At 36.1% G+C, this 16,026-nt stretch overlaps 2 protein-coding genes and 1 long non-coding RNA gene across 4 annotated transcripts; 1 reads left to right on the forward strand and 2 right to left on the reverse strand.

Annotated features, from left to right (window-relative positions):
• Nucleotides 1-741: 741 nt before the first annotated feature.
• On the forward strand, nt 742-3,748 carry LOC123312114 (loricrin-like). The gene is made up of 4 exons (XM_044896343.1): nt 742-1,291; nt 2,962-3,010; nt 3,099-3,368; nt 3,486-3,748. The coding sequence occupies exons 1-4, from the start codon at nt 1,286-1,288 to the stop codon at nt 3,602-3,604; spliced, it is 444 nt and encodes a 147-aa protein (XP_044752278.1). The 5' UTR covers nt 742-1,285; the 3' UTR covers nt 3,605-3,748.
• A 765-nt stretch (nt 3,749-4,513) lies between these two features.
• Nucleotides 4,514-7,212, reverse strand: LOC123311876. The gene is made up of 3 exons (XR_006537539.1): nt 7,000-7,212; nt 4,943-5,042; nt 4,514-4,805 (listed from the first exon to the last, which is right to left on the reverse strand). It is a non-coding gene; the product is annotated as an uncharacterized LOC123311876 (long non-coding RNA).
• Nucleotides 7,213-8,651: 1,439 nt separating this feature from the next.
• On the reverse strand, nt 8,652-15,533 carry LOC123311438 (uncharacterized transmembrane protein DDB_G0289901). 2 transcript variants are annotated; one of them, XM_044895389.1, is made up of 11 exons: nt 15,399-15,533; nt 13,915-13,965; nt 13,674-13,703; nt 13,399-13,614; nt 12,644-12,709; nt 12,510-12,575; nt 11,963-12,139; nt 11,690-11,740; nt 11,466-11,516; nt 8,977-11,406; nt 8,652-8,806 (listed from the first exon to the last, which is right to left on the reverse strand). In XM_044895389.1, exons 1-11 carry the CDS (start codon nt 15,460-15,462, stop codon nt 8,760-8,762), a joined length of 3,249 nt encoding a protein of 1,082 aa, XP_044751324.1. In that variant the 5' UTR covers nt 15,463-15,533; the 3' UTR covers nt 8,652-8,759. The 2 variants fall into 2 exon arrangements, with proteins under 2 accessions (XP_044751324.1, XP_044751326.1); XM_044895391.1 differs by lacking the exon at nt 11,690-11,740.
• Between the last annotated feature and the right edge of the window lie 493 nt (nt 15,534-16,026).

A 16,026-nucleotide genomic window follows, 5' to 3' on the forward strand; every position in this document is an offset into this window, starting at 1 on the left:
AATATAGTTCTACAGTTAAATCTTCTTGAGTTTCTCAAAAAATAGCGTTAGAAATTGCATTTGTGTTATTCTTCCCTCTGGGTATTCTGATGATCAAATGGCCTGAAAAGGAAAATTTTCGGATTAATGCAGAAATATTGCCAAAATGATTGATCAAATGTGGATTAACACAATACCTACTCGAAATGATAAACTGTTTAATTTTTACTTAGATACATTTCGGAAAAAAATCTGAATGATGAAAAAATTAAGATCCTCACCAGATATTTCCTCACACTAGTCTTCGATGAATAAATTTGGACAATTTCTTCAAAAATTTCGAACTCTTGGCTATGGTCTGTTTACCAAACAAGAAAAAATATGAATTTTCGGTCTAGTCACGAAATTTTAAGAATCGATGATATTTTATGGTATAATGAAGGTAAAAAAAACATCAAACCAGAGAATACACGAAGGTGAAAACAAACGCTCCTCTAGAACGTCTGCTCAATTATATTTCTGTCAGTTGTCTAGTTTATAAGAAAAATTAAAAATTTTTCCTGAGTTTTCATTTACACTCTGTATATGGTTTTGAAAACCTCAACCTTAATCAATAACTTATGTCACTTACGTACTTTATATTTCTATGCTCACAATTATCTATGTTGTTTTCCAAAGAAATAATTCGATTCCTTGGAACATAGATTCGTGTTCTAACATCGATTATCTTTCTGTCCTCTCTCAAACTCACCAATGAAGAAACTTCAAATAATTCCGAGTAGAAAACAAATTCTAGCTATCTGTCTCTTGGTAACTCAAACTGATGACAGTATACAATAACAAAGAATCAAATCTCTAGACCAGATTAGAATGAGGAAAGGTGATTCTATAATAACAAACGACAATGAGCTTCCCTGACTGCGAAACACTCAATTAAACCGGCAGATCTGAAAACCAGATACAAAAATTTGCAACCAATTTCAATGTCCTAATTGGCGATGCGTCCCATTAGAAGTTGCACCAGAACAACCCGATAAAATTCAATCGTCTCACCGAATGTTCTCTATGGGATAATCCGTTTATTCGATGTAAATTTTTTACACAATACGTCCTTTAAATTGTCTCGAAGAGATGAAATATATCCTGACCGACTGTACGTCCAACATAATTATTAATTATATTCCGCAACATAAAGATGGGGAAAATGTAGCTGAAGGAGGTGGAGTGGGAGTTTGGACAGATTTTGCTATATATTGAAATTGTTCTTAGGGTACAAATCAGTGATCTTCAGTGAGTTTCATCCGAAATGAAGGTAAATATATTTTTTCATTGATTTATTCAAGCATTTCCACATAGAGGAAATTAAATTAAATTAAAAAAAAATCTCCTCCAAGATATCTATGGCCATATGCACCGTTTCTATGCTTAAACGACGTTTTAGAGCTTAAGCTTCGTTCCTTGTCACAATATACTGTAGGTCTTTCATATTATAATCTTTTTTTGAGTAGATTCTTCTTAGATATAGCTGCCTCAAGATGGTACCTAAAAGCAAAATTTTTCCTAGAAGGCAGAATACTTACAGACATTCCATGAGCCAACCTTAAATTTTTTTCTCTATGACCTTCTTCCTTATTCATATTTTATCTTCGAGAAATTCATTTTTGATAACTTGATTCCTTTTGAAACGAAGGTCTCTTGTAATTCTGTATAATGTAACGGTTTTTGAGAAGAAAAATCATGTATCAACAGGTACGTAGTGTTGGTCGTATAGGCTGTGAAACACAAATAATAGACTGATAATACAGGTCTAATGAAGAATATAAAAGAACAATATATCGTTTAAAAATGTAATATATCGAGCTGTTTATGTATTTCTAACTTTTTTTTAAGGCAAGAACTCTATATTCTTTTTCTCTTTGGCTGTAAAATTTTCTGTGTTCATCAAAATCATTCATTTCAGAACACACTATACTTCTTGACTGAATGAAACAAAGAGCTGTTTCAGTATTGATATAAAATAGCGTTCCAAATTCATCAGTTCATTAGGTATCTCACATTATCGCTTCATATTTATTACTTCAGAAGAAACAAATTATTCAAATAATACAATACATGGTAACCAATTTGCAGAATGCAGATATATCCCGTATAATCTGCACGTTTTCACTCCATGCGGTCATTTTTATGGTCCGTTTCGACACAGAAAAAAAACCGATTAGGTAAAAACATCTCTGTGATGCAACAGAGTTGTCTTCATTTTCGTAAAAATCGATGTCAGAGTAAAACGGTGATGCGAATTGTTAAAAATGCATTCCGCCTTCAGTTAGGCCTGATGCCGACTTCCAATTTCGCCATAGAAATGTAACTGGTTAACATTTCATCCGGTCATTTCAGTTGGGTGAAAGACAATCGGGTTTGTCTTAGTGGATCGCCGACAACCAATCGATAGTTGGGGTCAGCCAATTATTATAAGGTATACATCGTGAACGGAGAATGTTAACTTCAAATTGCGGAATCCTTTACTTGTCTAGTAGATAAACGCGGCTTGTCGAAATTGATTTCTATGGTTTATTCAAATATCAATGTTCGAGTTCAGGAACGTTTGCCAACCTTGTGAATAATAGAAAAAGCCCTTTCAATGGAAACGTTGCTTTCATCATTTTACAATCCTTGGAATGTCCCCGGCTCTCAAGTCCAAGTGATATAAAAGAAAATTTATATTGTATGTAGTTTTGACATTATTCAGGCGTTTTTTTCGTTTTTCGTGCAATATATTTATGGTTTCATCCATAGACATGGATTCATTTATTATTAGACTATGGTTCCATCACAGAACACATGGATGAAACCATAAATATAATAAACGAAACACGATAAAAACGCCTGAATAATGTCAAAACTCAATTAGGTTTTCGAATTCGATTCGAAAATATTGGACTCAAGATCATAATTTACGAATGAAACCATATTCTTCTTTTCCAGGTCTTCGTAGTTCTTGTTGCAGTAGTTGCTGTGGCCTGCTATTCAGAAGGTTAGTACTGACAGCAGCTGCCAAATTTTGTATCTAAACTTTCAGGGGAGCACCGAGACTTGATTTTCATGATTCTTCGATTTTACAGCTGGCTACATAAGCAGTGGTTGGAGCAGTGGAGGCGGCGGAGGGGGTTGGAGAAGCGGTGGGGGTGGCGGTGGATGGAAAAGCGGAGGGGGTGGTGGTTGGTCACCATCCGGCTGGAGTAGTGGGGGTGGTTACGGTGGAGGCTATGGAGGTGGATACGGCGGGGGTTCTGGAGGTGGTGTGAAAATCATCAAGGTGATATCATCTGGAGGTGGTGGATATGGAGGCGGCGGTTATGGGGGCGGTGGATACGGAGGTGGATGGAAATCCGGTAAGAAACCCTTGTAGGATTCATAACCCTCAATACTGTACTCGTTATTCACTTAAATGGGGGTTTTTAATGAAGCTCATCTGTAAAGCAATGAACCATCTTTGATTTTTCTTTCAGGAGGTGGTGGAGGCCGTGGATGGAGCTCTGGAGGCAGTGGTTGGAACTCCGGTGGAGGTGGTGGATGGAAATCTGGAGGATCAGGAGGCTGGAGCTCTGGAGGAAGCGGTTGGTGGTGAGGCTTATTCTGGATAGTGATCGACCAAGGCGGATTTCCGATTTCTTTCTATTCTGATACCATAAAAAATTATTTATTTGTCCAAAGTATGTACATCTTGAACTTGTAAATATCTTCGATGAAAAAAAAATAAATACGATTGAAAATCAAAAAGGGGTTTTCTTTGAATCATTTCTTCTATACCCAACTGCTTGCTTAGTTTCACCGATTCTGAGAGATAGCTTTTCCTCACAAAATTTCATTAAATTTGGCCCTATTCTGAAGAAGAACACCGTTAGGAGTCACATTGATTCTTGATCTTTTTCGGAATTTTGCAAAGGTCAACTTTCCACACGCGTATCTCCCAAAAAAATCATGGTAGATTAATGGTGGTATTCTGCTTTCATCTGTAACCAATCTGTAACTTTTCATAAGCTCATGGACGTTTTTAGTGATCTCTAGCTTACAGGAATCCATTACTATTTACGATAAGTAGTTCAAAAGTAACACTGTGAAGAAGATAGTTACAGGAACACATCTAGAATTGCATTATTTACGAATCTGTCAATCGGACACTGTCAGATCTATCGCACGCTACAGATTTGTAACTTACAGATGAAAAGCAGAATACAACCATAAATGTGATACAGATACTGAAATAGCAGCCTCTTCTAGAAGTAAATATCAAAAAAAATATTTCTCTCAAATTCTACAGTATGAATCTGAAAAGAAGAAAAGATTCAATTATCAACTAGGGATCTGACGAGTTCATTCACCATTTTGTTGCGTATTATCGTAAACTTCTGATAATTAAGATCAAGAATAAAAATCAAGAATTGATTGAAATATTTTGAGGCATTGATTGAATCTTGAATCGGTCTCGAAAAAATAAGGTCTTGATGTAGGCAACAATGATTAACATGGGTACCCATTTCCTTGTATTGTTCTTTATTAACATAAAAGGGAAAATCTTATAAAATATATTTGGACATGCTCCTCAAGCTAAACCTATAATTATTGTAGATAAGGAAGATATATAAAAATATAAAATCACATCTGAATTCATATGAAATTTCAACGAAGATATAACATAGTAAGACCATTATCCAAAGCTCCATTTTCCACTAGAAATGGGTTCGAATTTCCTCGAAAATTCTATTGACTCTTTTATATTTTATCCATTTCACCATCATATAGTAAAAGGACGTAAGATTTGGAAGGATCTGAAACAGACAGAGAATCATCAGTTTTTTGAAAATCGGGTGTTGAAAAGATATAATTGATCAGATTTTTATTGCACAATGATACTGAAAATTGGATTCAACGAATAGGTACTTCATAAAATAGAATTTAAACAAACCTTCAAAATCCAAGGCTAGCCCAAAAGCGTCTCCACATTTTGGCATTTGGCAATAAGTTATTCCAAAATCTGGTCCAATTTCCTTTGCGTGCTGGTTGAGCTAGAAAATTAGAGTGCATTTTTGATGAAAAAATAAAAATAAAAGATTGAACTATATGTTGGGTATAGCTAAATGAATAATTTTTTTTCGGACTTGGAATCATTTCGTTGGTGGAGCGCGGGTAAACACGATAAGCGAGCGCGGGTAGCAGACCAAATTCTTCTAAATAAATTTTTTTTTATTTTTCATACGATATCAACCTGGGTCATTTTTTCGACTAATTCGTGGTCGTAGATTACGAATATGTGATTCATTTCCATTCATCTACCGCGAACATTTTAGATTTTATGATTTTTTTCGCGAAGGTCCAAAATTTCCGATTTTCCATAGACTATAACTTTAAAACTAATCCTTTCAGCAGAATTCTGTTTGCATATTCGTAATCTACGACCTCGATTTAGTGAATAGTTCGATTTTGGTGGAAATCGGAGACGATGAATTTTTTGACAAATTTTCCATACATATGTATGGAAAAATTCCAATTTTTCGAAAAATATTTTTTGTCTCCGATCAGAACCAAATTTATACTGTCCACTAATTCGAGGGCGTAGAACACGAATATGCAAACAGATATTTTTAAAAGAATGTATTTTTCAAGTTATGGTCGATGGAAAATCGGAAATTTTGGACTTTGCGCAAAAAATCATAATATCTAAAATTGTCGCGGTAGATAGATGTAAAATGGTTTTTTCTATTCGCAAAGAACCAATCTATCTTCAAAAAAAATCAGCTCATGTCCATTGCCTCTATTTTAGCTGCTACAGCTTCTCAAAGTTGACCAATTTTTTCAAGATTTTCCACTTGAAGTGATTTATTTCCCGAAATATTGATCCTACAAAAAATCTAATTGCATATTCGTGATCTACGATCGCGAATTAGTCAGTAAAATGGCCCGGGTCGATATAGCTAAATGAATAATTTTTTTCGGACTTTGGTGAAGCGCGGGTAAACACTATAAGCGAGCGCGGGTAGCAGACTTGTAAATCAAAAATTTTTATTTTTCGAACGATATCAACCCTGGTCATTTTTTTTTGACTAATTCGAGGTCGTAGATTACGAATATGTAATTAGATTTTTCCTAGAATCAGTACTTTAGGAAAAATATCACTTTTAGTGGAAAATTCCGAAAAAATTGGTCAACTTTGAAGAGCTGTAGCAGCTAAAAAAGAGGCAATGGACATGAGCTGATTTTTTTGGAGATAGATTGGTTCTTTGCAAATATAAAAAACCATTTTTCACTTATCTACCGAGGAAAGTTTAGATATTATGATTTTTTCCGCGAAGGTCCAAAATTTCCGATTTTCCATAGGCCATAACTTGGAAACTAATTCTTTCAGCAAAATTCTGTTTGCATATTCGTTATCTACGCCCTCGATTTAGTGCACACGTCAATTTTGGTGAATATCGGAGAGATCGAAAATTTTTCAAATTTTCCATGCATATGTATGGAAAAATTCCGATTTTTTGAAAAATATTTTTTGTCTCCGATCAGAACCAAATTTTTACTGTTCACTAATACGAGGGCGTAGAACACGAATATGCAAACAGATATTTTTTAAAAAATTTATTTTTCAAGTTATGGTCGATGGAAAACCGGAAATTTTGGACCTTCGCGAAAAAAATCATGAAATCTAAACAGTCCGTAGACCATACCTTGAAAATCAAATTTATGAATTACTGAATCAAAATGATTAGATTCTAGAATAATACACTATCTTCAGCGAACCATTCAATCAAAAGTAAACATTTCGCAATTTATTCGGTATAATTTCAGAGCTGAAGACCGGTCTATGAACTTGACACAATTAAACGGATTCATTTTCCATTCTCTCAAACTGCTCGCAGAGTTCATTCAATTCCAAACAAAGCAAGACGATTATGGGCATACGAATTATATGAAACAAAGATATTTCTAACGCCGATGCATAAATGCCACTCAAGAGAAGAAATTACTCACCTTGTATAGAGCAGACTAGACCAGCCAACAAGATTAAGAATAACACAAACACCTGGAACAGATTCTTGTTGAATATTGTGAAATGCAAAAGAATGATGAAATAGCACCAGAACTGTACTGTATCTGTTTCGCGTTACACATCAGGAGTTAGAATGAAAATATTGTTGGGATCGAATTATAGAACCAATTGATTCGAACGTTTAAAATACAAGGTTGCTCACTGATTTTAAAACGAATCCCTATGGGAAGTAAATGGAATATGTGGAAGACCATGGTGGTACAGGATGGCCCAACAAGATGGCCTTCTGCAATAACACTGACTGAAGGAATCTCAAAATACAAAAATATTATTCACTAGTATTATAGGTAAAACAGAAGATTATATTTCGATAATGAATGAATAAATTCAGTGACTTCATTCGATCGAGGGTTGAGATTTTTTGGATAAAACATTGAAAACCCTATTTCCTGTTGAAATCTGACTAAAATAACACAAATAACAAAAATCACACATCATGAACCTCATTCACGTGTGTGAGAAAGTTTAGGGTGATCCTTGATGCATTCCTGAATCAAAACTAGTTTTAACAGGAAGAAATATTTCACAACATGAAGTAAATCTTGTCTTCGTACATTGTTTGGTCCAATATTGCAAATACTGCTTCGAAATTGTGTTGATATTCTCGTTTTTTTTCAGAGAAGAATGAAGATGCTTCATATTGTTAATCGGTTGTTCTAGGAAGGACAGTGGTCTACACATCCCTCTGCAAATGCTCGATGCAATTAATGTCTGGAGAGCTAGCTGGCCAGTCCATCTTTTCAATAGTACCGATAACTTGAGAGAGAGAGAGAGAGAGAGAGAAAAATATTATATCTGATCCCCTGTCAATGGTAGAGCTGTCGTCTTTTAGGTATGGCAAATATATTCAGAACCGATGGATCAACACAGGACTCTGGTAAGTTCAAAAAATAGAAATCCTGCTAGTTCAGTTTCCGTACGTGCAAGGAGCAGAAAAAGTGAAATTTATCGAAAATATACAGTCATTGCAATAGACACGAAGAAACCTTGAAAATGAAAATTAGCAATAATTGCTCTAGTTTGGAATTTGATCAGGATATAATAAGGAATAAAAGTCCATTGCGTGTCGATCTTCAACATCATCAAACCACAATAACTAAAAAATCGTTCATAAGCTAATATGTCAATTTTCAATCTTTTTCCTGGTCGAATTAATAGGAAATTATGTTTTTCCTCTAACAAACGGAACTTACCTTCATGTTCATATTGAGTATAACACTACAAATGGACAAATTTGCCAATCTTGCTGAAAGGGTATAAATATAAACGATGGAGGTAGATACATGAGAACGGGAGAAGAAATAAGGAAATGCATCAAAGACTCTCTCATTCTATCCTCATACTGAGTTATATTTATTATGCCATTGTATTCGTAGAAATACAAAGATATTGAAAAATTCATAAAACGGTGAAAGTTAGTGGTTATAAAAAAACAATAAGTTGCTGAATGTTAGAAATTAAAGAGAATCATTAGTCTTCAAACAATTTACTGTCTTTCGTTTTCTATGTAAAATTTCACCGAAAAGATGTAAATATTTGGAAGGCTATGAACGGGATTAGGTCAAATAGAAACTTTTCGAAAAATAAAAAACTTTATTCGTCGTATTACAAGCTTTCAATAAATAACAAATATAATATCAATTCACAAACTCATTCTGCGAAGTATCACACCATTTATCGACTAATAATGACCTGAACTGTATGACCCTGAACTAGCGGAAGAAAAACCTGCAATAAAAAATGGAATTATTCAGTATAGATTCCAGCAAAAGTTTATTGTTCGTTATAAGAACTTAGACAGGAGTTCAACACCTTCAAACTTAGAGGGTGTCTAGATTTTACGTTTATTCATGATATGCAAGATGGAAAATAAATAATAAACGGAAAAAATCACTTACTGGAACTACTAGCGAAAGAACTAGCTTTGGCGAAAGAACTAGAGTGTGAGTAACCACCAGCTTTGCTGTGAGAACCAGCATTCGTTGCTGTTCCATCATCTAGGAATATTGATGACAGAAAACCACCACCATTAGCACCACTTCCTGAACTAGCCGATGCAGCCCCATAAGAACCAGAAGCAGAACCACCTTTGGCCGATGTTGAGATCAATCCACCTCCATAACTTCCCCCTGTTTTTCCATAAGATCCACTGGGAACCGAAGTGATATGGACAGCCACATTTTTGGTTCCAGACGATGGAACTGCGTTTGAGTACTGTCTGTATGACGTTCCACATCCGTTACTGGTACAAGGGATACCTGCATGACCAACAGAGCCAGCAGAATAACCATAAGATCCTGAGTTTCCAATTGAAGAAGTTCCAATGGAAATGACACCTTGACCAGTGGTTCCTGTCCCTCCTACGAAAGTTCCTTGGCCATATCCACTTGGCTTCTTAAGGCTTCCTCCGTGGCTAACTGAGTTACCAATATACCCATAGGATCCTGCGTTACCACCAGTCAGTTGAGAATTGTGCCCAACCGAGATAACCCCTTGACCAGTGGATCCTGATACGTAAGTTCCTTGTACATGTCCACTTGGCTTGGCATCTTTATTGCCAACTGAGCTGCCAATATAGCCATAGGATCCTGAGTTACCACCAATCGGTTTAGAATTGTCGCTTGAAGATGTTCCCACCAGAATAACCCCTTGACCACTTGTTCCTGATCCTCCTACGTAAGTTTCTTGTACATGTCCACTTTGCTTGACACCTTTATGGCCAAGTGAGCTGCCAATATAGCCATAGGATCCTGAGTTACCACCAATCGGCTTAGAATCGTCGCTTGAAGATGTTCCAACCAAGATAACCCCTTGACCACTCGTTCCTGATCCTCCTACAAAAGTTCCTTGGCTAGATCCACTTGGCTTGTTAAAGTCAACATGGATAGTACTAACATATGTTCCAGAAGGTTTCTTAGAACTATCTTTCGACCCAGAATATAATATATTCGAACCTCCAACACTGGAACCTGAAAATGAAGTACCAGAACTTGCATAACCTCTACCGGTGGAGTAGCCGCCAGATCCACCATGTCCATCAACGAAAACTATAGCGGAATCGCGTTCAGGTTCGTCATACCCAGAAGTCTTGGTCTCATGTTTTGGGTAACTGTGAGGAATCAGAGGAGATCCCCTTGGACCTTCGATTAAACCACTTCCTTTAATCGTATTTTCAGTCACTGAAGGGTAATAGTTTGCAGCATTTCCAGTAGTATAGCTAGGAGAACCTGGTCCACTTACGTATGAAATTTTATCATCATTTTCATTTCTCTGCGTGTCATCGATGATTGTTACAGATGGTTTCTGAACCGACCCATGATCGTACGTCTTATGGATTCCTCCTACAGCAGAATATCCTGAAGATGAAGATGAAACTCCTGCTGTTGCACTGCTTGCCGAGAACCCACCCTGATAAACACCCTTTTGAACACCAGTTCCTGTTACAGTCGTCTGTTGAGGTTGATATTGGTTGGAACCAGGACCTATGGGTACATTATTGCCACTACTTGGGGTAGGTTGATAACCAGACCCTGAATTTCCAGTATTGTAACCTGAATTTATACTGGATACTTGGTACCCAGACGTTCCTGGTTTGACAGATGTTGAAACGGTTTGAATTTGTGGTTTAACACCACTATATCCTGATTGTGGAAGGGTCGAAGATGAAGGTTGTTCTTGAGCAGGTTCATTAACAGGTTTCAATTCGTTTTGGGGTGGTTGTAAGTACGTTCTTGGAGGTTGCTTATTGCAATTTCCCGTGTTACATGTTGTGGATGCCTGATATTCCGTTTGGTAGGAATTGGCACCACTTGAAGAAGTCTGCGTGTTAGTTTGGTGTCCATACTGACCAGTTATCTGACCAGCAGGTTTACTGACAACAACTGACGAAGGACCAGTTGATGGATACCCTCCAACTGGCTTGGCTATGGTGGAGCTTGATATACCAGGACTCGGCAATTGATAACTTCCACCGGATGGTTTATAACTTGTAGAAGGCTTGTTATAATCTGTTGGACCAGATGAATACGATCCTGATCCTGGTGTTCCGACAGAATTAGCTGGTTTGCTAGTGTAAATACTTCCAGATGGTCCTGGGAAATTGACTGGAGGTCTATGTAGTGGAAGGGAAGGCTTGCTTGTTACTTGGGAACCATCAGGTTTCACAGCAGTTCCAACGGCCGATGCTGGTTTGCTGTCGTAGATGCTACCATTGGGACCTGGAAATGGGCCTTTGCAGCAAGGTTTTCGAGATGGAGTTCCGTTTAAACCAGGAGTTTGTTGGCTGACACCCCCATAACTCGATGATCCAGTGGACACTTGTCCGTAGCCTGAGATAAGAAAGTGTTGGATTCGTGAATTTTTGAAAAATGTATTAAAGTTTTGTTACCTGTATTTGAACCTTCGTGGCTTCCAGAATTTGTAACGGATGAACCATAACCTGAAAGAGGTTCTAAGTGATAATGTTTTCGATAGAAGAAATAAGGATTTTCGCTAAGAAAGTATTTTGAAATTGAGAAAATTCAACAAACTACTCGTTTTACTCGTTATAGTGATTTTAAGCGAGAATTTTACAGATTGAAACCTAAATTTATCTGGTTTTTTATACAGTACCTGACGATGGAATTTTTGTAGGTGGAATCGGAACATATCCTGGGATGGGACCTAGAAAATGATGTACATATTGAAAAACCTATCGACACGGTTTAAAAACTGAAAAGAAAACTACTGAAGGCTTGTCTTCTTAGATAAGTTTATTTTGGACGAGAAGAAATCAGATTAGGGGTGAAGTTTGTTATCCATTAGACAATTAAGTTTTTATTCGACACTAGACTCAAATTTCAAAATGGATTCAGTAGATATTTTTTTATGTCCCATGAATCTCACCTGGAATTCCCGGTGTTTGACTTATTGGTGCATCCTTATAATCGTAAATACTTCCATCAGGTCCTGGATAGATTGTTTTACAGCAAGGTACCCTGATAACTTGTTTATCATCCGATTCCCTTCCTTCGTCGGAAGAGCCTGGTACAATAGCTGTAGTATGCGATGTAAATGATCCCCCTGTATAAAATAAAGTTTATATTGAAAAACTCATTTCAAAACAACTGGAAAGCAATCTGTTTTGGAATCCACTCATAGAATATTACCGAAAATCACCGTGATACCGATAAAATTTTAGAGAAACCATTGAAAATTTCTATACACGAAAACTTCTGGAGTTTTATTTGAGAAAAATAGCATGGGCGGCTCGTCAGAGAAGGCTGACGCTATGTTGTATGTTAGAGGAGGCTATTCTGCATTTATTTCTACTTTCCCAAGTTTCAATAAGGCCAACGGAGGTTGAATTCCGCTGGTTAGAATTAAACATAGCGAAACTATTGTAGATTTTGAATTTTGAGAAATAATATGAATTCCATAAGAAATATCTAACCTGAAGTGGAAGTTTGTGCAGTGGCACTAGATGCTCCTGAAGAAATAACATGAGTTTGACCATATCCTGAAACATCTCACGTTAATATTTTGGATGAACATTGAAATTTCTTAATCTGTTTGGTGATACTGTACCTGCAGATGGACTTAACGTAGATGCTTTGGATCCTTCATTACCTCCCACTTTGTAATGACCATATTCTAGAATTTTATATCAATTAAAAATTACATTTAATACTTTTCGCAGATACAAATTATATATTCTCGAAGAAAAGGTTCTAAAAGGAAAAACTCCTATAGAAAAGTTTTCTGAAAGTTTCCTAGGTTAACCTATCTTGGACTGGGTGAGAAAACATACAAACGCCTGTGTATTTCATCCTAATCTAAAACTTGGAATACACTAAAATAATTGTTTAGCTGAATTTTAGTGAAATTGCAACTTGCTTTAAGGATGCACCTACAGACATCGAATTCCAATTTTGGATCTCGCCTACGCTAAAACAGGTTCGAAAATGAGCTTTGAATTGTTCATGATTATAATTCTAATCTCCTGGAATAACACGTTTCTCACAAGAATTAGAAATGCTAAGTACATTGTAATGTCAGCATTTATTGAATGAAAAAATACTAATATCTCCTCAACGTGACAACTACCAATAAATTTTTTATGGCTAATTGGCATGAATTAAACACAAGTGTCACCACATATTACCTTCTTAGAGGAAAAGAGTCATTGAATTATACTCCTCTACATCTCTTATACACAGAATTAATTATACATCGTATCATTTTAATTGTTTTAACATTTCCTTTTCATTACTGACCTGACAGACGTTCTGTCTCTTTTACCTTCTTTCTTCATACATATATTAAAGGAAATTATCACTCACCAGTATTGGCTCCATGATTTTCCTTTCCGGAAAAAACTACAGAAGAGCCAGCAGCAGTATTCTTCCCCGTAGCAGCACCGGCTATAGCTCCAGCTACAGCTGAGGCTGCTCCAGCTGATGCTGATGCTACAGCTGAACTTTGAGCTATCGGAATGGGTCCAACGATAGGGAGGACACTCTTGTCGCCAAAAGAATAGGAACCGCTACTACTGAAAGCTACACAAAGTACCTATGTGAATTATGGTGAAATAAAAAAGCAAAGGGGGATTGCTTACATGATGAATGAGCCGCAGCCGATGAACTACCTGAAAGAAATGAGAGTCATTAGAAACAAAGAAGCAAAAAGAGACGAAAGAAAAACATTAGCATCACACGGACAAAAGTTTAAGGTATACTCTTCTAAAACCAATTTATCTACTGCAGATGTACAATCATTTAGGGAGGCTTCTGTGTATGTTTTATCGAGTTGTTCAGGTCGAGAAGCAAAAAGGTACCTATTGTTTTAAAGCTACTTACTATAGCTCTGGGAAAAGCTCTGATGGCCGCCTTTTGTGCCATATCCTTCAGCTGTGAAAAAGTAAAAAATATCAGTCAATATCTATATAGTGAATAATATAAATGATATAAATTCGCAAATGTCTTTGACTGTTATAAATATCTCATTAATTCAGTAGATCTCGACGATTTCAAAGAGGTTATAGGCATCAGTCCATTATCTTCAAAAACCTAACTAGATACCTAACTTGTACCCCCAATAAATACCTTCTCGAAATGAGATAATCAAAAACAAAATTCCCGAACTCTGAAAAAAGTGATCAGTTTTATTTTCGGAGGCTTACTCATAAAAACCGGACACATTTTCAATTCGAATCATAGAGTATGTTGAGATATTTATTTTCTCGAAATAACAATAACACTTATGACAATAGGTACTAATGATTCTGTACGTTAAATATTAAAATTCAATATCTGTTCTTTACAGGACGAATGGTATACCTAATTATGGTTGTTGATTCCCATAATTGATATCTATATGTGCGAAAACGAGGTATTGTGTAATTTCAATATCGGATGAAATAAATTTACAATTGCAAAAAGATCACGGATGGTAGATCGGTAAATCAGAAAAACTATGTATCGTCATTAAACCCGGATGCATCTTCATCAATATTCGATCTTTATGGAAAGGAAGGGACAGAGATTTTCTGAGAATATGATTATGAAACGTTCATCTGAAGAATAAGTACTGATGTGCCTCAAAAATATTTACTATGTATTTTTCAAAGATCCATTTCGATATCAATTGGTCACCCTGTATTATTTTCAAGCACTCCTGCAGAGATGTGGAAGTTTTATTTTATATTTACTTCGTCTCTGTTTGGTTCTAATCAAAATTGTTTATTCTACTCTAGATTGTAACTCGTTTGTTTAAGACTTACGAAATAAAAAGCTACTAAAATTGAATTTCAGAAGAATTTTGGCAAAAAACTATCACGCCTAAGGAGATGAGAATTATCTTAAAAATTATGTACTTCTTTCCTTTTTCTCTATTCTGAGGAATTACTATCCACCAAGTTCTGACTGTTCTGAGAAATCATTATCCATCCGAATTTCATCGAAATGGAAATATTTACTGTTTCTGGAATTCATGAAGAAAATCTACATGTATATCATTTCGAAAAAGAAAATTAAGTACCTATTATTGCGATGGTATTTTGAACATTACCTACTCTTTTAGTCAATTCAATATTGGAAATAAAAAACCAAAATTGAAGGACTCGATACTTGCTTTTGGTCTACTAGATATTAGACGAAAATTCCGCATTTTCTTCCGCTATAAACATGATTGACACGCGTCTTTTCGGAAAGACTGATTAAATTGAAACCTTTTACCTCAATCCTCTAGACAAATACATGAAAATTCACATTAATTCGCTGACAATCGTCCAATTAATTATTTTCCACTTCAAGAAACGCCACAGAAAACCGGTATCACTTACACGAATCTATGAATCCCACGAGGAGATAATATGCGAAAAAACCAATGTACGTTGCTCTGCTCATGTTTATGGGCAAATTACCAGACCAGCACCAGGTCTGAACAACTTATGGACGGGACACCCAGCGATCTATTTATATGTCTATTAACATGACTTGTTCGTGTAGGTAAATCCTCAAGGAGTCCCTCAACTAACCAGCGATCTCTGATAGATCCTGTTTCCTTCCGTTGGTATTTTCCAATTTCTTGGTATATGAAGAAGACAGAGTACGACCACTGACCTTTGAGTGATGGTGAAGGATTTGGTTGGAGAGGTTCATAATAGTTGTGGTTTTGAGATGGTTCATATTTCGATGGAATTAATTTTTTTCTTTTCTGTGAGAATGATATCCGCCTAGGTAAATTTGAGTGTGAAGATATTTCCATCAGCCTAAACGACTCACACGCTACGTACCTTTGAAGAATTTTTTTTAACCGTTAGTCTTAGCCAAAAATTGAAGCAAACCAATTTATTTTTAATGCCTTCACGCGCTCATAGAATGTTTGCTTGCTCAATTTCCTTTGAGACACTTTTCTGGCTTCTACGAGAAAAAAGTATATGCTTTTCAGCTGCCATCTTTAGGGAGCTA

The sequence above is a fragment of the Coccinella septempunctata genome, chromosome 4, assembly GCF_907165205.1.
Source record: "Coccinella septempunctata chromosome 4, icCocSept1.1, whole genome shotgun sequence".
Classification (NCBI taxonomy): domain Eukaryota; kingdom Metazoa; phylum Arthropoda; class Insecta; order Coleoptera; family Coccinellidae; genus Coccinella; species Coccinella septempunctata.